The sequence below is a fragment of the Miniopterus natalensis genome, chromosome 8 (genome assembly GCF_054644295.1).
Source record: "Miniopterus natalensis isolate mMinNat1 chromosome 8, mMinNat1.hap1, whole genome shotgun sequence".
NCBI classification, from domain to species: domain Eukaryota; kingdom Metazoa; phylum Chordata; class Mammalia; order Chiroptera; family Miniopteridae; genus Miniopterus; species Miniopterus natalensis.
In genome coordinates this window covers 2,291,362-2,314,811 of record NC_142088.1, presented here as the reverse complement: position 1 = coordinate 2,314,811, position 23,450 = coordinate 2,291,362, and the positions used below count along the sequence as shown (strand labels likewise).

The 23,450-nt window shown below is 54.6% G+C and overlaps 1 protein-coding gene across 1 annotated transcript in view; it reads right to left on the bottom strand.

The window, feature by feature from the left end:
• The window catches only part of DRC11 (dynein regulatory complex subunit 11), a 70,952-nt gene that overhangs the window by 29,465 nt on the left and 18,037 nt on the right, over positions 1-23,450 (bottom strand). The window contains exons 6-8 of the mRNA XM_016220483.2: positions 20,229-20,434; positions 8,418-8,502; positions 1,331-1,447 (exon numbers count right to left, since the gene is read on the bottom strand). Of these exons, the coding sequence (XP_016075969.2) occupies positions 1,331-1,447; positions 8,418-8,502; positions 20,229-20,434 (408 nt within the window). The remainder of the gene's footprint in view (positions 1-1,330; positions 1,448-8,417; positions 8,503-20,228; positions 20,435-23,450) is intronic.

Here is a 23,450-nt window from a genome sequence, read left to right as displayed (position 1 = left end):
GCGGCTGGGGCCCGAGCCCCTGGGTCCTGGAGGGGCCCCGGAGAGGCCCCCTCGGCCTCCACTCCAGCAGGGCGGCTGTGCCCAAATGAGCAGCAGGGGTCGCCCTCATTTTGACCCTGCGGTGGACAATGGGGCACGGCTAAAGGGAGGGACAGGGACGCAGGGGGCGGGTGAAGGATGGCCCGTCACAGCGCAGGAGCTGAGCGCTGCGAGCGCGGCCATCGCGGGCAGCCGGCTGGCGCCGCCGCGGGGGGATTTCAACAGCGTGTGGGCTTTACCCCGGCCTGTGCCCTGCACTTACCTGGGCGCTGGGTGCTGCCCTCTGCTCGCCGGCCCCTTCCCCGGGCTCCCCGCTCAGGCTCCTTCCTCACCCTCTGGAGTCGCCCAGACGGTCCCGTCCTCTCACCGGGACGTGGTACCAGGGTTCCCAGGAGCAGGGGGCCAGACGCCGCCGAGCGGGTCCCCCGGGGCACCCTGGAGCCCGAGCGCCCGTCAGAACCCAGCTCCGGGACACGGAGCAGGGCCACTGCCGCCTGGGCTGGAGCTGGGTCCCCGCCTCTGGACAGTCACGGCGGGACCTTAACCTCTAAGGACCCAGTGTCCTGTGGCTGTGGTCTGGTCAGCTGTGAAGTGGCCCCTGAGTGGAAGTGCTACTCTAGTCACGCTCTCGGGGGACACGAGCTTCGGGCCCGAGCTCCGCTCCCCGTGGGGGTGCTGATGCTGAGCGAGAGCCCTGGGAGCCGCCTTCCACGCGCCCCAAGGTGGGGGTCCTGAGAGGACAGCACCCGCTGGGCCCGCCCCACGCCCACCCCAACCCCCGGCTCCTCCAACCCTACAGTCACCCCCGACCCCACCACACAGGGCAAGGCCTGGCCCGTAGCGACCCTGCCTGACCTCCGACCTGCTCCAGAGAGCGAGACGCCAACTCCGTGAAAATACACCCAAGACAGCGTCGGGCGCCAGGGGGAGGAGCCCGCTGTGCAGGCCCCGAGGCCATTACCCGAGGGCCCCCTGGTCCGCCGGGCAGCTTCCGGCCCTCTGCCCTCGAGGAGGGACACATGGCACCGCTTATTTTCAGTAATAAAAACGATCACGCACACGGCTTGAGGGGGAGACTCCGAGCCAGGGGTCCCTTCTCGCCCTGCGGGTGTTCATAGGTCGCAGGGGGTGGCAGCCGGTTGCCGACCGACGGAAGCAGAGCCGGGAAGCCACGGGGCCGCGTGGCCTCCGGACTCAGGCGACTGCCCTCCCCGCGCCCCAAGGTGACCCCCCCGACCCAAAGCAAAAGAGCAAAACCCCCCGTGGATTTCTGAAATCCCGACTCCCTTACCTTGATCTTTGATTTCGGTTCTTTCTTTTTGACTTTCTGATCTTTCTTCTTCGGTTCCGGTTTCTTCTTCTTGCTTTTTTCATCGTCTTCTTGCGTGGTGAGAATGTCCTCGATGACCTGGTGAGACAGCGCCAGTGTCCCAGCCGGGCCGTGTCCTAGCCGAGCCTGCGTCCCAGCCGAGCCCGCGTCCCAGCCGAGCCCGCTTTCAGCCGAGCCCTCGTCAGCGCGGCTTTCTGGCTGGGCGGGGGGCTGTGCTGGCCGGGGGAGCACCCCCCCTTCCCCCCCAGGCAGGGCTGCCGACTGCGAGGGGCTCGGGGACACGAGGGGTGTAACTCATGCTCCCCAGTGGCCGACACCCCTTTGCTCCTCTGCAGTTTAAACACCTGGGGGGGCGGCCGGCTCAGAGGCTCGGTGCCGGTGAAGAGCCCGCCCCGGCTGGAAAACGCCAGCCAGCTCGGGCCCGTCCAGCAGGGGCCTGAGCTCTCACTGCCTGGGACAGAGCCAGGGCCCGGCGGGGCCGGACGCACACCCGCGTGACCCTCAGGCTCTGCTCCTCCCTGGCCGTGGGGCCGAGACGAGCGACGTGACTGATCTGGGACTCAGTCTCCTCAGCTCGAAAACGAAGCCACCGCGTCCGCGTCGGTCCACGGTCCACGGCACTGGCGGCAGGCCGGGCGCGGTTCTGCGAGCCCCCAAAGGCCGGCTCCTCTCCTCCTAAACACAGCCCCGCGTGGGGCTGTCAGCCCATTTCAGGGATGAGGGGACTGAGGCGCAAGCTCAGCAACCCGGCCAAGGGCACAGCCAGTCGGCGGCTCAGCTGGGATGCGAAGCGGCGCCCACGGGACGCGCCTCATAACGTGGGACCGGAGGAGCCACACGTGTAAACTCATCCTGTGGCGTGACGTGCACACAGGTAGGTGAGAAATAACGCCGCAGCTTCGGGACACGGGCACGTGCAGACATGTTAAAGTGACGACAAATCGCCGGCCCCGTGGTTCCCCGCAGGGCCAGGTCAAGGGGCCGCCCTCGCCTCACGGCTGCATGGCACCCCCGTCGGGGGCAAGGCTGCCTGGCTGTGTCTCGTTAGCGTCTGGGATTATAGTTTTGATGTTTATGCCTTAGGAGCTCAGTTCACACCTTTAAAAGTATGAAAAGCAGCTTCATCATGAACAAAGCAGCTATTCTGGCACCGTCTGGACCTAAAAACAACAGCCCCCCAAACGAAGCTACAGTCACGTGTCCCGCGTCCAGAGGCCCCCTCCAGCGGCTCCGGGAGGCTGCGGTGGGTGAGGCCCTGAGAAGGGAGCTGGGAAGGTGACAGGTGACGTATGTGTTGTGTTTTTCGGTAATAAAAAGGGCGCCTTGGACAGGATGAAAAGTCCCTTGTCAAAGCAGCAACGCCCCCTTGGGGGTCGGGCTCCCCTCCCTCGCGGAGCCCGGCCGCGGCTGCCGGGGCGCCCTGTTGGGAAGCGCGACCGGCTTTTGTTGGTTCTTGGAAGGTCGGAAACTTTCAGAAACGTAAAGACTTTTAAAAACTATATAAATGTGAGCCGTTGGAAAAGGGGTGAATCTTCATTTGTGGAGCATGCAGTTCCGTGCACCTGTTAAAGCCCCGTCAACTGTGTCCATGCCTCCGCGGTAATTCAACCTTCGGACAGATAATACATTTGCAGGGGTCACAGTTCACAGGCGACGGGAGCGCGGGCGGCGAGGCGTCTCCTTCCTCCGGGCTGGGCGCCGGCCCGCGGGAGGCGCTTTCCAAAGCCCGCTCATCGCCTTAGGTGGGCCTCCAGGCCGTCGCGGGTACCTGTGTGCGAATGTGTGTGTGCACACGCCACACGCAGAAGGCGCACGGAGGTCGCCTGCCGGTCCCGTCCGTGGGAAGCGGGGCGCGGCTGTGGCGGGCCGTCCCCACACCGGCGCTGCGTTTACTGCGCTTGCTCGCTTCCACTCCGGGCAAACCCTCCGAGAGCACACGTATGCACACACGCATCCACGTGCGCACGTGACACGGGCACACACCTGCGGACTGGTGCGAACGTCAGCGTAGTGCACACACTGTCCTTGCTCTGCGCTTCCCGATGACCGGCGACCTGGAGCATCTTTTCGGGGGCCTACCAGCCCTTCAGGCGTCTCTTTGCGAGTTGTCCGGGGGCATCTTTCCCCGGGCTCCCCACGGGCCGTCACCCCCGGGCTGGCAGAGACCCTCCCCCCGCTGCTCTTGTCCTCGCGTTTTCTTAGCGTCTTTGGAAGTGCGAACGCTTTGGGTTCCGATGAGGTTCCGACCCGTGTCCCCCGCCGTGGAGCTTTCACCCGCGTTTCTCTTGCCGGGTGAGGGGACCATCTCTTCACACGTCCAGCACCTTTTATGACGTTTCAAGTCCATTTAGATTTTCTGTTCTGAGAACCGTCTGTTCCTATCCCTTGGCTGTTTTTTATGTTGGTTATTGATTTTTTTTTACATTTTTTTTTTTACAGAGCTGTAGGAGCGCTTCATATATTGGAAAAACCATCTCTTATCTGTGACACTTATTCCAAATAATCCCCCCGCGTGCCCTCTGCCATTCGACTTCGCTTGGGGTTGGCTTTGCCGTGCAGGTTAAAAATATTTTTGTGTGTGTAGTTGAATTTCTCATTTTTTTCTCCTGTGACCCCCCGGGTGTGTTACAGCGGTCGGTCGTCGGGAGGTCTTCCCCACCACGCGGTGACGTATTTCTCCCTCGGCTTCTTCAAGCCCTTCTGTCATTTTCTGTTGTTTGGCCCTTAAATCTTTGACCTGCCTGAAACCATTCTGTTATGAAGAGATAGTGATTTAATTTCCTCTTTATCAGATGGCAGCCTGGTCATTCTAATATTGTATATTAAATGGTCTTTTTTTTTTCCTACACAGGAAAGGTGAGATGGCACATTTATTATATATATGTGTGTATATATATGTGTGTATATATATGTGTGTATATATATGTGTGTATATATATACACACTACGTTTCCCTATGTACCGTACCTGGGTGTATTTCTTCATTTTCCGTCCTTCCCTCTAATGTGTCCTTCTCGCCTGGCGGGTGTGGCTCAGCTGGCCGAGCACCCTTCTGTGCACCAGGAGGTGCTGGTTTTATTCCAGGTCAGGGCACATGCCCGGGTTGGGGCTGGATCCCAGGAGGAGGCCTGCAGGAGGCAGGGGACTGATGTTTCTCTCCCATCAATGTTTCTATCTCTCTCCCCCTCTCCCTTCCTCTCTCTCTAAAAAAAAAAGTCAATAAAAACATACATTTTAATGTTTTTTTCCTAGTCATTTGCTTGTACCGATGGTCCTCTAATATCATGTTTTAATACCTGGCAGGCTCATTACTCCTCCTTACGCTTTGTTTTCAGAATTTTACGGGTTGCTCTCGGTTATTTACTTTCTACCTAAAGTTTGGAATCCGTGGGTCACCCTCCCTGCGCCCGCTCCCTCCCTGCTCCAACATAATGCTCTTTGGTATTTTTATTGGGTCAATTAAGTTCATCGGGGATGTCGGCAGAGCTGAAGTATTTACGGTGCAGAGCATCCCTACCTAAGGGCAGGACGCGCTTTTGCACCCTTCTGTTTGCATCCCTCAGAACGTTTTAAATTTTTCTTCACATAAACACATTGATTATTAAGTTCACTCCTGGTATTTTACCTTTGTGTGGTTGCTGTTGTAAATGGGCCCTTTTATTCTGTTTCCTATCCAGCTGCTGTTTGTACCCACAAAAGCTTCTGCTTTCTGTGTATTAATTTTATAACTCGCCCATCTGACTTCTCAGGTCTTTTAACGTAGATTTCCACTCTATTCTCTTTCCTTTTACAAGTACAGGACACACGTTCAAAAAGTGACTGTTTGTGTGCATCAGTATAAGGATTAGGCTTGGTCTCCACATCTCTATGCTCTTTCTTCTGTCTGACAGCGTTCGAGAGATCAGGTGGGACAAGGGTGACAGTGGCCACCCTTGTATTTTTCCTGACATCAGTGAAAACGTTTCCAGTGAACTTCACTAAGCATAGTAACGGCTTTTGAACTAAGTTAGCAATATTTCGTCACGTTCAAGAAGTATCCGTATATTCCCATCGGTTTACTTTTTAATACCAGGAAAGGCGGCTGGATTTGTCCAGCGCCCGTCAGCATCCACCCGGGGAGCTCGCAGTTTGGGGCCTGGCTCTCCCCCCATGACCAGCGGGCTCACGCACATCCTGAGCTCGAGCCGCCCTTGCGCCCCGACCCGCTGGCGCCTGCCTGACCGCGGCCCGCCGGCTCTCAGTGTGCCGATATTCGGTGTAAACTTTCGCATGAATACTCCCAAGGAAGACTGACCTGTGGTCCGATTTGTATTCAGTCTTTTCGGGGACTTCGTATCGATGTGATTATGCTCATTTCATAAAGAAGTATTTGTCCTATTTTTATTTTTCGCAAATATAAGCTTGGCTGTTTGTGTGCATCAGTATAAGGATTAGGCTTGGTCTACACCTTTCTTCATCCTGCTACAACTAACACCTGAACAACTGCTAAGCCTCGTGAGAGGTTTCGGCAGGCCCGGCTCTGTTTCTGTGCACGTATCACCCCTCTAATCAGCGCATCCGACCCAGGAGGTGGGCACAGCTCGGGTCTCCACACGCAGCTAAGAAAATGCAGGCTCAGGGGGTCCAGCCGGCCTCGGGCTGCAGACCTAGCATGTGGGGGACTGTGACTCCCCTGCTCCAGCCTGACTGTCAGTCATCTGTCCTGGGCCCCTTTGTGTTATTTTAATTATTAACTGGGCATCCTCGCTTCTCTTTTGTCTTTAGTTTGACTAGATGTTCACTCTACTTTGGGATGTTTCTCGTGTACAGTTTAGACATCCCGCTGAGGTTCTTAATCCCGTAATTGCTACCTTTCTGCACCAGCGTGCACAGGGTTTGGCTGCCTGCCATGGACTCTCAGGACCCGACTTGTGCCTGAGGACTCAGCTGGAGGGACAAGGCCTACACCTAACGGGTGAAATTGCACCAAGTCTAAACGACAGTCACCCGGGCTTGGTGGCTGGCCGCGCAGGAGGGTAGATATTAGGTGTCCACAGAGTTCAGAGGAGAAAGACAGGAGTCCTCGGGAGGCTGAGGGAAGGCTGTGGACGCCGAGCTGGCTTTGGTAGGGGGGACCTGTGTGGCTCGGAGGGCTCCCGCCGGGGAGCGCGGGGACAGTCAGGATGACCGGGGCCCCCGATAGCTGCGCATGCTACCTAACTAGTTCCCTGCTGAGGACCAGCGGCCTGTTTCCTGCATTTATAACCACATGCAGACACACACAGCTTTTTCCACGCCTGTGGCAGGGGTTATTGGATTACAGTGCATAGGCCAAATCTGGCCCGATGCCCAGGGTTATCAATAAAATGTTATTGGGGCACAGCCATGTCCACTCACTCACATAGGGGCCGTTTCTGCTTTCACACTGTAACGGCAACGTGGAGCATTTGGGGCAGAGAACGTACGTCCCACAGGCTCAAATATCTACTATTTGGCCCTTTATGGGAAAAGTGTGCTGATCCCAATCCATGGCTTCTCGTCTTAGTATTTCCTTAGTATAAATTCCTTAAGTAACATTTACAGATCAAGGGGTGTACAGATGAAGTTTTGATATTTACTCCAGCCATGCCTTTCAAAAAAATGTTATGCTAATTTATGACTCCAGCAGCAATGTAGGGGAGTGGTTTTTTCCCCCCACATGCTTAGAAACTCCAGTTATTATCATGATTTCAAATTTTTACCAATCCTATATGTGAAAAGGGATATGGTAAGATTATACTGAAATTTCTTTGTTAGTGACATGTAAAAGTTCTTCTATTAAATTTCTATTTGTTTCTTTGCCATCTTTTTTACTAAGGTGTTCAGATGTTTCTTATTGCTTTCTAAGAACTCTTTGTATGTGAAAGGTATTTATTGTCACATAAGTTATCAGTCTGTTCTTTTCCCATTACTATGATGTTTTAAGTACTGTATCTTTATAGTTTGATTTGTATCAGGTGGGACATTTCCCTGTGATTATGGTCTTTTTTCAAAAACTTTTTGCATATTTTCATGTATTTATTCTTCCACGTAAACGAGAAAATAATTTTGTCCTAAACCTGTTCTGATTTGATTGGAACTGCATCGACTGTGCAGAACAATGGACAGACAATGTGTATTTGTACTTCACTGAGTCTTTCCAAGGAAGTAATTCATCAGCCTCTTGGTTCAAGTCTTTTTTCAAATTCTTCGGTATAATTTTGTCAGTATAATTCTGTATATCATGTCAATACAATTTTTGTTAAGTTTAGGTTTTCTAGGAAGATAACATATAATTTTTTTTTTTAAAAAAATGATAAAACTATCGCTTTTAAACATTTATGACTCCTTTCTTTTTCTTATTGCATTAGACAGATAGTTAGAACTTATAGGAAAATATTAACCAATAGTTCTGGTAGCGACTATTTTTTCTTGAGTTTCACTTCCGAGGGCACCGCCTCTAAAGCTTCGCTGGTGAGGGCCATGCAGACTTCTCTTGGTTCCTGTGGAGTCTCCGAGGGTAAGAAAAGTTCTCCTATGTCTAGCTCATTAAGACTTTCCTAAAGCGAGCCTTCGAGGTTGATTTCATCTGATGCCGGGAGCGTCTACAGAGGTGACCAGATGGCGTGTCCGAGAAGGACCCTGACACGGCAGAGCGGAGGCCTGGTGGGGAGCGGGGCCTGAGCAGAGGATGGCGCGCCGCAGCCCGAGAGGTGAGAGGACAGGGAGTGGGCGCGGGGTGACTGGGTGAAGATGGGACCGGAGACGAGACCGAGGTGAGCAGGGGCGTGGGCGTGGAGGGCTCCTGAGATCGCCCGCTGAGAATTCACTGAGAAGCTGAGGGCCGCAGGCTGTCAGGTCTCGCTCCGGGCAAGACGGGAGAAAGGTGAGTGCGTTCTGACACGGACTGGGAAGGACAGACGCCCATGGTCACCCGAAGCCTTTCCACCTAGAATAACAGCCAAGGCCTCGGAGCCACGAGCCCATCGGCCTCACGCTGAGGAGACGCAGTCGTGGCACATTTACATTTAATTCTCGGGCATATTCGTACCTGCTGCGGGGTCTTGTTGGAGAAAATGACAGCGGATCCCCCTTCTTCTGCGTCCGGGTATTTGGGGAAGCTGCCGGTTAAGTGCCTGAGGAGGTAAGAAAGGCAGGCAGATTAAACGGAAATGCTCGCAGCCGCCCGCTACACCCCCCACCCCCCGGCTGGCTCCGCCTGTGCCCATTCAGATGAGTGCTGGCTCCTGGGGGGGCTCCCTGCCGTCCTGGGCCGGACGCGGGGCCCCTCAGGAGCAGGCTGCCCCCCGCAGGAATCGCTGCTCTCTCCCTTTGAAACAGATTGTTCGCTTCGCCTTATTTTTCCCCTTTAAATTAATGAGATGCTCTGTGCTTGAGCTAAGAATGGCCGAGAGGAGCACAAATCATTTCTTCCTGTTTAAAGCTGCAGATAAACACAGGAGTTTGAAGCTAAGCAGGCGGGGGGGGGGGGGTGCTACGGGGATAGGTTTAGTCACTCGCGGGAAACACGCACCAGGCTCTAGGCTTCCGTAAGTCCCAGGGCCTGTGTTTTATGGGCTCCAAGCAGTGATTTACTCTTGTGGCAGCCCTGTAATTTGTCCGTTCTGAAAAGCAGGCTCTGTAATTTAGTGCCGAGGAATTTCAGAAGGAGATGTAGTGAATATTTCTAGAAGACACTGACGTTGTGTGACGGTGTTATGTTTACTCCGCGTACAGGAGGAGAAGTCGACCACGTTAGTTCCATTGACACACAGAGGCGTAGGCCCCAGGGGCCCGAGGAGACAACCACGTTTCAAGTGACTCTGCAACAGTGCTTCTCAAACTTTTGGCCTTAGGAACCCTTCACACTCCTGCACAACTTTTCAGTCTCCCAAAGAGCACTTTGAAAATGTGTTATTGCTATGGAGAGTTACTGCATTAGTAAAACTGAGCAATCTCTGAAATACGCATTTTTAAAAGTTACAATAATAAACCCATCAGATGTTAACGTCGACATCATTTTTAACGATAACACGTTTCCCCAATCAATGGAAATCAGTGAGGAGAATCTCACTGTTTGGCATCTTTGAAGTCACTCTGAGGTTTGCCTTCGTGGGACGTAGCTGGACGCTCACCTCTGCTTCTGTGCTGAATCTGCTGTCTTGGTTGAAGCGTTAGGAGGAAACTGCGGCCTCCCGCGAATGCGCAGCTGGAGGGGAGACGGCGGCTTCGACGGCCTCGGAGATGACAGAAGGTTCCGCTTCGACTGCGCCATTCCCGACAGCGGCGGCTCCCTAAAGGCTGCGGGGAGGTGGGGTCTGAAGCCCATCGGCGGACTTTCCTTCTCCGTCACACGAACATCCGCTGGTCCGTCTCGCGCGCTGGACAGGTTTTTTGCAAACGCGTGGTTTTGTAGCGCCAGGAACCGGTCGCCTGGTGCGCTGAGTTACGCGGATCTTGCCAAGGCCAACACGTTTCCTCACACCCAAATCACACCCATCCGTCCACCCAGCCGGTGTTTCCCACTAACCCATCTGTCCATCCACTTATTCACACAGCCGATCGACAAACACCTGTTCGGCACCGACCCGATTCTGGATGCGGCGACGGAGCCGGCGGCTGAGATGGAGAGGTGCTGACCCTGCCCTCGCCGCTCACTTTCCTGTCACGCCGCACAGTGCTCGGCTGACGCCCGCGCTCGACCTGGACGCGTGTCCGCCGGGTTCATGTCTGGGCCTCGTTAACCCGCCTGACATGCTCTGTCCCCGTCACGCGGCCTGCCTGGCTCTTGGATGAAATCTGCGAGCGCGCTGGGCCGAAAACTCAGAGCCCTCTGCTGGGCCGAAAACTCAGAGCCCTCTGCTGGGCCGAAAACTCAGAGCCCTCTGCTGGGCCGAAAACTCAGAGCCCTCGCTCGGCTTCGCCCCCGACTCCTCCCAGGCCCCTGTGCAGGCAGCTGGGCTGTGCGCTTCCATTTCCACACCTAGAGCTTGGGTGGTTTCGAGGGCTCACAGCCCACCCAGCAATCTCCGTAAACTAAAAACGAAAGGATTTACATGTTCCACTTTACAGCGGGATTCTTAGCTTCGTCGCACGTCAATGTCACAGTAAGATTTAATAACATGCACTTTTCATAGTACTTTTTGCAAAAATATTAAATACGTTTATTTTTAACAGATAAGTGAAGACATTTAGCTCTTAGTCACAATAGTTTAAACAATCAATAATCTGAAATTGAATTAGTCTTATCCTGAAAGAATGTAAAAGCTGTAGTAGGGCACACATTTAAAAGATGAATTTTAAAATTTGTATTCAGAAAACGACAGTGCAAACTGACAGCTCTTTATCTTGTGTGCAGGCAGAAACACGCACACACGCGCACACACACATATACACACACACACACGCATGTGCAGGCGCACACACACATGCGCGCACACTTTCTTGTGCTCACACCGCTCTATTCTGTCCCCGAGGGTGCCCTGCCTTTGTCCCGGTCGGGACTCTGTCCCCGTAACTTGGTCACTCAGAGGATGCTAAGAGAAAACAGCTTTTGAATTCTATTTTCTATTCCTTGGCGGCTGGATGCCACCCCACGTTTTCAGCATGTGCCTGGCTAAGGCGTGATCGATCTGTGACTGCCGTGACGAAGCCGCAGGTGACCAGTGTTTCAGTGGCCTGGACGCAGCGCACGGAGAAGGCGTGAAACCTCCGGGGAGAGCGATACTCAGACGTGAGCGAATGGAAACATTGTCTCGGTTTTCTCGGTGTTTCTGGCACAGGTGCTGGGCTGACAGCGTTCCCGCAGGTGACGGCCCACCTGGGGACGTTCAGGGAGTAACCGGGACTTCAAATTACGGGTGTCAGGAAAAATTAAAAGTAGAAACAGAGTGTCTGGTTTCTGCTGGGCTCCCATCCACCTGTCCCTCCCCCACCACCAGTCCCGGAGCACGTTGTTCCTGTCCTTGCCTCCCCGAAGCCCCAGGGTCACCGAGGCGCAGAGGCCGCCCTTCTCTCCCACACGACACTGACTGGGTGCACCTTCACCACCCGCAGTGACGGGACACATGGCTGCAGGGAGGTGACCCAAGGGTGACGACTCCGACTTCACCCAGAGCTGCAGGACCAGCCGGGGAAGGAGCAGCAGCACAGGAGGAAGGCTCCCCGAGCACAGGGTCTGAGAAAGGGGAAGACGGGGCGCCGGTGTCCTGAGCTCGGTCTGCGCTGAGTCACCAGCGGGCAAGTGCTGGCTCGCCCCAGGGGGACTACATCTTTTTAAAGCAAGAATTCAGCCCTCTGGAACAGTATCTAATTTGTATTAAGAAGTATCCTTCCCAAAAGATAGACTTTAAGTTATTCATTAAATCCACTCCCTAAAGCATTTAGAAAAGTTTGAATATGAACACTGAGCATGGACTTTATTATCTAGAAAACTTGAGACACTGCTTAATCTTTTTCTAAAACAAATGGCACCGCTCGGTCCTGCAGCCCAGACGGCTTCTGGGCTGTGACGGAAGCCAGGAGCCGGGAGCTGCCGGGTCCCCTCCCTGCCAGGGAACCAGCCTCCTGGTGACGCGTGGTCCTGCTGTCCCAGCCAAGGCTCTGGGCCTCGAGCTTCTCCCGGCTGCTTCTGTGCACCCAGCTCCTTTTACGTCTCCTCATTTTAGGGCTGAGGTATAGATGAACCTTGTAATTGTTTTTTAAGCCTCGCCTGAGGAGCGAGGATATTATTTTTTCTTTTTTTTTTTTGAGAGAGGGAGGGAGGGATGTGACAGAGACACATCGATGGGTTGCCTCCTGCACGTGTCCCGACAGGGGCGGGGATTGGACCTGAAACCCAGGTACCATCCTCGACGGGGCATCGAACCTGCGACCCGACCCTCCTGCGGGCCGGCACCCTAACGGCAGAGCCGCGCGGGCCAGGCAGCCTTGTAGCTTTTATAGCGGAATCGGTTCCGTTCCCTTTGAAGGTTCCGTCTGTGCAGCGGGAGGCTCTGGCCTCCCTCCGGGCCCGGCGCTCCCCACCCTGCTGAAGCCGCCTGGTCGCCGCAGCTGCGCTTTCCTGCCCCCTTCCTTTTCCTTACTTCACCCCGCGCTGGCTGGGCCTCTGCGCGGGTTCCGGGCCGCTCTGCCCCCTGATCTCTGCTTGTACGTTAGTTAGCGGGCCCTCGCCTCACTTTATAATCTCCTTGAAAGCCTGGGCCATTTGTCCTTCCTTAGGTTCCTATTTTAATCCCAGTGACTTTAACGAGTATGTTTGCAAGTTCAATAACTAATCCTGTTGGGATTTTAATTGAAACCGTGTTCTCTCTATAAATTACCCAGAGCCGACATGTCATCTTCGCATTTAACCGGAACACAGCGCGTCCTGCCGGTTACTCAAGTGGTTTGTCATGTCTTCCTGTGAAATTTATAGACTTTGTACATTTTCATATATTTCTCTTTCATATTAATTCTATCACTGATTTAAAAAATACATTTTAACACTTCAAAATATCTATTGCTCTTATTTGCTTCTGTGATTATATTAACGATAACTCATATGACAGCAGTAATGTTATGGGGCAAAGGCCATTCACACTGTTCTTTCCTTTTGTGGGAAGGACCGTAGTGTTTCCTCGTTAAGTGTGTAGCTCTCTTTTGTTGCAAAAAATACCCAGTGTTTCATTCATTCAAAAAACACTCCTTTACTACTCCGTGGTCGACACTGTTGTAGGCACTGAGCAGAGCAGTAAACAAGATATAAAAAGCGGGCGGGTTTGGGGCGCATCTTGAAGGTAGAGCCAATGGCATTTTCTGACTGGCTGGGTGCTGGGCTGAGCCTGGGGGGGGGGGCTCTGTGTGGGGCAGCTGGAGGGGGTGAGACGCCAGCTCCGCTCTGGACTTGCGGAGCCTCCGCTGTCCCCCTACACCTGAGCGGGGACACGGCTGGACAGCTGGGCCTCCACCTCTGGAGTTTAAGAGAGCGACCTGGACGGGAGACTCACCCCCCAGAGTCAGCGGCGTGATGGAGTCGAAAGCCGTGCACCCCAATGAGACTCCCACAGAGACAGGGGGGGGGGCGGGGGGCAAGGCCTGGGCAGGCCTGAGAGCGTCCGAGTGGGGCCAAGCCCCGAGCCGCTCTCCAGCCTGCAGGCTCCCTCCACTGCCCGGCGCTCCACCCGGGACTCAGCACGGCCGGGCCCACAGCCCCGAGAGCACACTGCCCACTGGGTTCCAGCAATAAAACCCTGAACTAAGGCCTCAGACGCGAGACAAAGCACGAGGGGGGCTAGATGTGTAATGAAAACAGTATTTTCCTGGAAATGCAGAAACCTGGGCCTCCTGCCGCTAATCAGCGGTGTGATCGGAGCAAACTGCTCCTCTCTATGGGAGCCTGGCCGGTCCCTCTCGGCCACGAGGTGCCACGGAACGAGGCTGAGTCATTCAGTTATTAAACAATGACTATTGTGAGCCTATTAGCCGATTTCCAAAGTTCCTTCCAGTTCTGGAAACTCTAGGATTGATGCATGACAAAGGCTGGCGGGGGAGGGGGATGCTGATTTCTCACAGAATCATTCAGCGACTCATGTCCCTTTCATAAAAAAACGCCTTCAGCGCAGCGACCTGCCCGTCTGTTCCGTACTGACGACGCCCGAGGAGAAAAGCACCCACGCCCAGTAACTCTCAGCGCGCAAATGTGGGGTGGAGGGCATTTGGTAAAGTCGAGGCCCATTAAAAATTTATGCATATTGTCAAAAATTCTCACACAAATGTGCGAATGACCGGCTCCAGAGCCGGGTGATTTAGAAAGCAGGACTGCCAACATGATCCATGTCCCCCCCGGGGTCTGACACCGTGCTTTGCGGGTCCCCCGTTTCAGATGCCCGGGACAGAGATTTATCTGTGTTTCATCAAGTATGGAAAATATATGGACGGAGGGGTTTCCGGCCGGTACCCCCCAAGCCATCCCGTCACCTCCGCTTATGTCAGCAGGCTCGTAAATCTCTCCCGCCTTCTAAGGAAAGCGGCCGGTGCCACTGCACAGAAGCCCCCAGGAGTGTCCGTCGCTGCCCATAAATTCACTGACACTCAATAAAGGCAATTGGCTGCACATGGGCCCAGTCACCGCAGCCTCCATCCCTCAAAGGAGCGGAGGGAGGAGGCCTGTGCGGAGCCCGGTGGCTGCTCAGTGGCCGTCACGCGCCCGGACTTACCCCCGGGCGTCCGCGGGTCAGTCGGCGTCTTAAGCAGCCATCTCTCGGGACAGGAGCGCCTCCTGGGGCTGAGGCGTTACCTTCGCGATGCTCGAATCCTCCAGGAACCTCCCTGCCCGCCCTCTGCCCTCTGTTTTAAGAAGAAGGCCAGTCCATTACTAACGGCACCACTGGCTGTGGTGGTTTGGGTTGACCGTCTGCTGAGAAAATGAGGCACGGGCTTTATTTTCACCCCCCTGTCCTAAATACGCATTTATAGAGGAACATTAAGAGCCAGGCAAGAGCATCGCTGCAGGAAGGGGTGGAAAGGTTTCCCGGTCAAACAGGCCGCCCCCGCTTCTCCGCACGGGCCCCGTTCAAACCCAGACATCGGCCACCCGCCAGCCCTCCCGACTGAAGGGCGTCGCTGCCCCCAGCGCGGGCGCCCAGGGAGCTTAGGAGAGGGGAGGAAGTAAGCTAGCAAACTGCCTGGGCACGCACGTTTTATACCATGTCTTAGGTGCTACTTTAAAAAATAAACAATCTGTTATCAACAGCAGCAGAGTGAGTTGTAGAAAAGGGCGGTTTTAGGGCAAAACGCTTAATCCTGAAGATAGGACCTCATCCGATCAAGCGGTGAGCACGTTATTTATAAAACGCATTATTTATAAAGGGAGTGGGAGGTGATTTAAAAGATGCAGCCTCTCAGGTCCCACCTGAGACCCGCAGACAGCGAGCTCCGGGGGCTGGGCCCAGAACTGGGATTTAACAAGCCTTCCAGCCGCCCTGGTTTGTGCTCCAGCCCCAGGGGCGTCAGGCTGGGCTCAGCGTTCACGACAGTGTCCCCTGGGTCCCCAGCGGCTCCCCTCCGCCTGCCCGCTTGGCTCAGCACACGCTGCATCTGCTCCCCAGGCCCTGCGGCAGGAGGCGGCCGGGAGGCCTTGGGCCCTGTCCCCTGAAGGCTTGCAACCCAGAGGGAGGCATAAAGGCGGGATGCGGGGAGTGCGGCGGCCAGTGTCGCCTGGAACGGTCCATGGGCCGAGGAAAGGGAGTGTGTCCACTGCGTTTGCACGTGAGCCCTGGGCCTGTTTTTCCACAAGACTCGGCGCCTGGAGAAACCAGAAGAACCTGTAGGGCTGCGTGTTCCTAATCCGACTTACCGCGACCACTGACACCCAGACACGCGATTTCACGGGATGTGCCCCTGTCCCCAGGCCTCGGTGGAAATGCCGGGACCTTGGGTTCCCATCCCTGCTCTCCTGTGTCCCCCGTTCACTTTCCACACAGCAACTGGCAGAAAAACCTCATTTGCCTTCTCATCTGAGCCACCTGCGCACGCTCACCTCGCCACCGCCGGCCACAGCTGCCGCTGAGAGTTTACTGGAAACATAATTACAGGAGGAATCCGAGATAACAGGCCCCTCACGCACCCTGGGTGCCCACCCCGCTCCCACCGCCTCTGAAACTCCGTCTTCACCCTGAAAGTCACTCACGCTCCCCATAGAAAATGTGGAGTGTAAAGGGACAGAACCGAGGCCCCGATACCCGAAGACACCTATTGTCAACCTGCTGGTGGCTTCTGATGTCCTGGCAGGTCCTCAGAGGGAACAGTCCTGCACTTCCCTTGAGGCCCAAATCCGGCCTCACACAGGGCTCGCCTCAGTCCCCTCTCGCTGGGAGACTGTTCTGCTCGTAACTACCCAAGTTTTTGGCCAAGTCCCCTCACTCCCTGAGTCCACGTTGCCGTCTATGAATAATGGGGTGAGCCAGCTTTCCCCCCTTTTATCTGCACAGAGCCGTCCCCAGCTCCATGAGGAGGGGCCTGGAAGCGGGAGGAAGGGGGAGGGTCAGGAATGAGGGCCCCAGTTTCCAGGGTGTTGCTAGTGAGCCTGTGGCCTTGGCAATGCCATCTCTCCCACAGAATGACCCGGCACACTCCGCACGGCGGGGCCGGGACCCCGGGGCAGGGTTTCTGCAGCCGGAGCCCTCAGGACAAATGTGCTTTGGGAGCATCGTGGATTTTGGGATCGAGACCCGAGTCTGAACTCCAGCCCTGCCTCTCATGAACCATGAACCCCCAGAAAACCTCACTCAACCTTCCTAAGCCTTGGTGTCCCATAAGGGCATCTGTGGCAGGCACCCGGCACCGTCCCTCATGAAGGAGCAGCCAAGAGACAGAAGACAGGCCCGTGTCTAAAGGGGCGGACAGTGATGGAAACTGGGTAGGCCAGGGGCTAGGAGAGACCCTCGCAGCCTCCCTCGTGGACAGGAGACAGCCTCTTATGTCGACAGGAGACACCCCCTTCTCCAGGACCTCAGGAGACCATAACATGCCCCCTCACTCCAAACACACTGCTTACCTTTGGCCCATCGCAGCCCATCGCTGCCCTCGCCCGGCCTGCTGGGCTGTGAGCAGCCACTCTCCCCGCCTGCGGTCAGTCTGGAGCCCCTCCTCTGGGATCCTGGAGATCCCGAGATTGGCATAACTTGGGGGGACACAGGTGAAACAAGGAGTCTGTAGGCCCCACAGGCCCACCTGCCTTAAAATGACAAAGCTTGCCTTGCAGACCTGCACACGAAGGGTGAATCTGACCGCATTTAAATTATATCTTGATTTTAGAAACGAAACAAAACAAAACAAAACAGAGCATGCCAAGCCCCCTCAGAAAGAAGGAGGTTGCGGGGATCCGAGGCGCGCTGAGCCCCCGCCCCGGGCTGAAGCACATTCCCGCTATTTTGTTTGCCTGCAGTCACCTCCTCAGCTTTACCCACCGCCTGCCCCTCGCAGCCCCTCCTCACCCCCACCCTCCATCCTCAGGCCCCCTCCTCCCGCGGATGGGCGACAACCCAGTGTTTCGAAAAGACGCGGACAGTCGGGCTGGAAAGGCCGTGGACCCAGGCAGGGGCTGCAAGGCGCGCGTGGGGAGGTGCGGCCTCCTGCGCGGGGCACTGGGTTGCAGGGCCGGGCTGCGGCCAGAGGCGCTGCCGGGGCTGATCTGGGCGCTGATCTGACCGCCTTGAGCAGGGCTCCCAGTCCCGCCTTCGCTGAAGGGGAGGGGGCGCCCCGTGTGCATCACTGAATTTGAGGGGCCACTTAAAAGGGCCTCACGAAAGGAAGCAGGTAAATGACAGGGAAGTTCACAGACGGGGAAGGGATATTGACAAAACCCCAAAGCCCCCTCAATCCTCGAGGGCTCATGGAATAAATGCAAATTAAAAGGCTCCTGAGGGGGCGGGAAGGGACTCAGCCCCGCCAGTCCGTGGTGAGGGGACGGCCTGGGGAGGGGCCAGCGGGGCTGGGCGGGGCGGTTCAAAAGGCGGCATCTGTAACACTTTCAGATGTTAGTGTTACAGATGTATCCTTATCAAAAATAAGGATACATTGTTTAAAAAAGGTTACTGACTCCGCGTTTTCTCCTCTCAGTTGACGGAAGATTAAAAAGATAACAACCAATCCACTAACTAGGGCATCCGAGCGACAGGACGCTAGGCGACCATTAGAAACCCCTTTGGGAAAATATTTTAAAGACATGAAAAACCCAATATTAAATTTTTAAAAATATATATATCTTTATTGATTTCAGAGAGAGGAAAGGAGAGGGAGAGACAGAGATAGAAACATCGAAGATGAGAGAGTCATTGATCGAGCCCGCAACCTGGGCATGTGCCCTGACTGAGAATCGAACCCTGATCACCTGGATACTAGGTCGACGCTCAAGCGCTGAGCTACACCTGGTCGGGCCCAATATTAAATTTTTTTAAATTAGAAAAAGAATCCACAAAACTGCAATTAAACCCCACATGTGCTGCCCTGGCCAGTTAGCCTCAGTGGTTGAGAGTCAGCCTGCAGACTGAAGGGTCCCGGGTTCGATTCCCGTCAAGGGCATGTACCTCGGTTGCAGCCTCGATTCCCGGCCCCGGTCGGGGCGCACGCAGGAGGCAACCAATCGACGTCTTTCTCTTCCCCCCTTCCACTCTCTCTGAAAGCAATGGAGAAAACACCCTGGGGTGAAGATTAAAAAAAAAGGCTGGGAGGAAATTTACCAGAAATTTTATAGTAACAAGCTTTGCATACAAAAATCATGATGATTTTAATGTTCTTCTTTAAACTCCTCTATCTTGTGAATTTTCTACAATGAGCATGTATTACTTTTAACATTGGGAAGAAAGACTTCCTTTAAAATAGTTTAAAAATCGACTTAAGAAAACAAGTCTGAGAAGCACCCTCTTTGGCAACTGTAAGTAGTCATCAGCTGAGCTAAGAAGTGTCCGAACCTGTGGCGCATCTACACGAACGCTGACTCCTGGTAACCGCCCGCTCCCCCGCTGGAGTCTAGCCTGAGGGTTCATCACGTCGGGTGTTTCAAAAGACCAGATTCGCCTTTTATTTGTCTTTGATTTAGAAGAGCAAGGAAAAGTGTTTTATCAAAGTCAATCAGGTAAATGTAACCCAATTAAGGAGATGAGCTCACCCTGACCCCGCTCGGCTTCCCCGGAGGGATCTCCACAGCCCCGGGGCCCGCGCAGCACAGCCTGGGCGCTGCTGACTGGGCCGCGGACGGCGGGGCACTGACCCGGGACCGTCGCTCTCAAGGGGTCGGCCAGCGAGGCCGCGTCTTCAAAGGGAGCCCAGCGCCCCTGGGCCACCGGGAGGGGGCCGCTCCCCGCTGACCCCAGGGCCTGCAGAAGGCTCCCGTGACCTTCCCAGAGCCTCAGGTGAGGGGAGGCCCCCCCCCCAGCCTTTGATCCCAAGGTGATTTGCAACAGTGTCGGCAGGCACCCGTCCATCACTTTGGAAACATCAGGCTGTTCTAAAATGTTGCATGTTTATTTTGGACTATGCCCAGCACATTGCTTGTCTTTCTTCTATTATATTTTAACTAGGCTTTTTATTGTAAAAATAACGCTTATTCAAAAAGACTTCTAAAGAAGAGAGTAACATAAAATAAAGGGTAACGCCACTGGTCTAGTTTCCAGCGGTGGCCACACTAACAGTGAACCCTTCCAGAAATTCTCCACCCATACACAGACATAATTAATAAGTTCAATGTGTGTATGAATATGTATGTATATGTGTATGTGTATCTGTACATTTTATGTATTTTAGCTAATTTAAGGTTATAGTTGTACATAGTGCTTTCAACTTGATTTTGTCACCTGAAAATAAATTGGATTTAGAAATGTCTATATAAAAGTAAAGAATCACACCCTGCCCGGTGTGGCTAAGCAGTTAGGGCATCAGACTTTGGGCAGAAGGGTCATGGGTTCGAGTCCCAGTCAGGGCACATGGCCAGGGTTTCAGGCTCGATCCCCAGTGGGGGGCGTGCAGGAGGCAGCCAATCAATGACTCTCTCATCTCTCTCTCCCTCTCCCTTCCTCTCTGAAATCAATAAATCAATTAAAAAAATTAACTACATAATTTTAGAGAAGAAAAGGAAAACATAATTGGGCAGTTCAATATAAAATATTCTGGTGGTGATATGCATTTCAAGAAAATGTACTTTTGATACTGTGATTTTTATATTCATGATAAAATAAAATTTCAAAACAAATTTTATTTTAAAAAAAGATACCAGCCGTTTCATTACAAAAAATCAGTTCCCGAAGTCTCAGCCTCGGCATTTCACTTTCCCCAAAGGAAGCGCGAGCCCTCGGGACCCCTCTCGCGGCTTCTGCGCCCGGCTCACCTGCACTCGATGAACCAGCGGCGGATCTGGTCCTGCAGGTGCTCCCTGATGTCGGGGCCCTCGGTCAGCTCCAGCTCCTCCCGGACGCCGGCCGCGGCCTTCCCGTAGTCCTCCTCGTGCCGCGCCTGCACCTCCCGCCGCTGCTGGCTCGCCCGCTCCGCCTGGGTCACCGCCGCGCTCGCCTCGTTGAACAGCGGGGGCGGGTTCTGGAAACACAAGGGGAGGCTGCAGGCCCAGGGAGACCGCCGGCGCTCGCGGGCATCTTACCCACGGCCCACGGCCCACGCAGGGCGCGAGGCTCGGACGTGGGGGGTATCTGCCAGTGTCACGGCCACGAGGGGGAAAGCCGGGGCTCAGGCCACACCGCGTCCCAGAGTCCCGGGGGGGAGTTGGCGTGAAAAATGCACATTCAGTAAACCTTTCCACACTCACCCAAACTACAGAAAGGAAACCTTTCCCGAGTCGTCTCGGTCAGTGGGAGAAAAGGCTGGAATAAGGCAGCACCTGGGGCGGGACAAGGGCTGGGAAGAGGGTGAGTGCTCCAGCTTCCAGAACGGGAAACCCACATCCGCCCTGAGCACATCTGTCCTCTTGTGTCCGCCCCGAGGGGAGGATTCTCCGCTGGTCCTGACCTTCGCCGATGTCATATCTTATTGTCAGAACGTTTCCCCCTCGAAGTCTGCACATCAGCAAGTGGGCCAACGCCTGGCCGCTGAGCCCACCCCGGTGCTCAGCCGGGCCCAGCGCCCGCGGAGGGTGTCAGAGCAGATGCCAGGCGATGTCGAGACAGAGCCCCTGTTCTTTAAAATCCCCAGAGAAAGGCAGCTGGCGGGACAAGAGCGACGCGGGACGCGGCCTGGGACTACGGCGGGCAGTCTAGGAAAGCGCTGCGCTGTGGGCGTGGGTGGGAGGAGCTGAAGGACTCGGAGGAGGAAGACACGCGAGGGGCTCGCAGTGCCGGGAACCCGAGGGCGGGGGACAGGTGTCCTGCACAGGCGCAGGTCCCCAGCTGCCAGCGGCTCAGGCATTCGGCCCAGGCCACTCAGCAGGGACGGGCCGACTCAGGGGTGAGCTGGAGCCACCGTAATGGCTCATGAGACCCAATGGATATGTTTTCAGGATTTTAATTTTTTTAAATCCGCACCCGAGGATATTTTTTCCATTGCTTTTCAGAGAGAGTGTAAGGGAGAGAGAGAGAGGCACACATTGATTGGTTGCCTCCCACATGCGCCCCACCAGACTGGGGATTGAGCCTGCAATAGAGGTATGTGCCCTTGACTGGAATTGAGCCCGAGACCCTTCAGCCTGCGGGCCAAGGCTCTAACCACTGAGCTCACCGCCCAGGGTTGGCTCCTCCTCGTGAGGATGGGGCCGGCATTAGGCGTGAGGCTGAAGGGGCCCCTCCCTGGAAAGCCTGTCCAGAGCCCGGGGGGTATGCTCAGTGCAGGTCCACCATAGGGGCTGGTGCGGGGGTCCGTGTGATTGTTGTCCCTGTCCCAGCAGCACCCACACTGATGTGCATGGGACCCAGGCTAGGAAGCTCCCTTGTAGAGAAAATTCCAGAACAAGAGAAAAACGTTAAAGCCCATTTCGAAAGCTGCGCATTTAGTATATGACAAAACCCAAGGTCTTGTCTCCGTCGACAAAACTGTAAATGTAAATCAATTACTTGGGAAGGGAAAAAAGGGTAATGTTAAAGATTCAATTCAGGTCATATTCTGAAATAAATTCCGAATGGTTGAAATAGTTAAATGTGACAAGTACACACACGCACACGCACAACCTCCAAGAAATACCTGTGAGCCCCTGGGAGTGATTTCTCAACTTGAAACCACAGTCCAGATGTTGTTGGAATTTGGCGTCCACTTAATGACACAAAATCAAGTGAGAAAAATGGAAAGAAAATCGCACCTACAAGAGTTTATAAAAATATGCATCGGAACGTCCAAGGAAATAAGCTGCCTACGTTTAGTACAACGTGTGACAGTTATGGCAGGAAAAAACCCCAAAACTGCTTCAAAACTGAGTCTGGAATGAGGATTATAGACTCAGTTTAAAGAACAATCTTAAAAACAAGCTCCACGGCCTCACCCTGCAGGTGCGCAAAGGCATGGCCTTATATTACACACTGTGTCGAAACAGAGGCGGGAATTCCCTTTCAGCCTATGAAGAAGCACCGTCTCCAGTTCCCACATCTCCCGGGTAATGCCCCTCATTCCTAGAGTCTGCATTTCAAATGTAAGAAGCAGGACTTCCCAGTTCTTCAGAGTTTCCTCTGACCTCTCCAGGACGACCTGAAGCTCAGGGTTTCTGCGACGTGCTCGTGGGTCTGCTGCAAAGGCCGCACTTCCTCCCTGTGCTGAACGTGCAACATTGTATCGAGGTCCCGCATCCACCTGACGATCCTCAGTCAGCGAGTCCCACGAATGGCCCCCACCCCATCACACCCTCCTCTCGGTCCTTCGCAATAAACCCCTTTCCCAGAGGCACCCACACAAACTGTAGCTGAAGCTGGGCCTTTCCCCGTGTACCCCTAAGAGTGAGGCACTGAGCAGGTGACTCCCGTGGTCCGTGTCCCGCCAGTGGCTCTCCCGAAACGCTGGGCGAACGATGCTGCTCCCGTGACCTGCGAGTGGGGGGGAAGCCTCCCAGCTCCCCTCGGGTTTTCACTGTCCCCACGATCTTTCACTGGGGTTCTTCACTCACACTTGCACCTGCCTTTGAGGTAGAAATGGGGACGGGACCATCCCGTTGACAGATGACACCAAGGTTCATAATGGGGTTTCCACGGTCACTGGTGTTAACGGAGAAGCCACGAGAAGATCCCCGGGTTCCTTCCGCCACACCACGGGGTGCTGCTCACACGTGTGTTCATGCCTGTTTCTCCACACGGACTTCCTCCGGCAGAAATGCACTTGGGGTCCCTGGGAGAGTCTTCCTCCAGTTGCTTCTGAATTTAACGGTTGTCATCTAGTTGGGTCCCGTGTTAACGAGCAGTGTTTCCTCGGGGCTAACAGATCGTTTCCTCCTTGGCAACTCTGATCACACAGAATTCAAATTCGAGAATTCATCGTCCCATAAACAGCAACTCATTTAAAAACAAATTACGAATATTAAAAGGGAAACAGGGAACATGATAACACACAATGTAGCGAAATACATTAGCTGCAGAATTACGCGTCTTAATGAAGGCTTCCCACGGGAATAAGCCATTATGTTTAC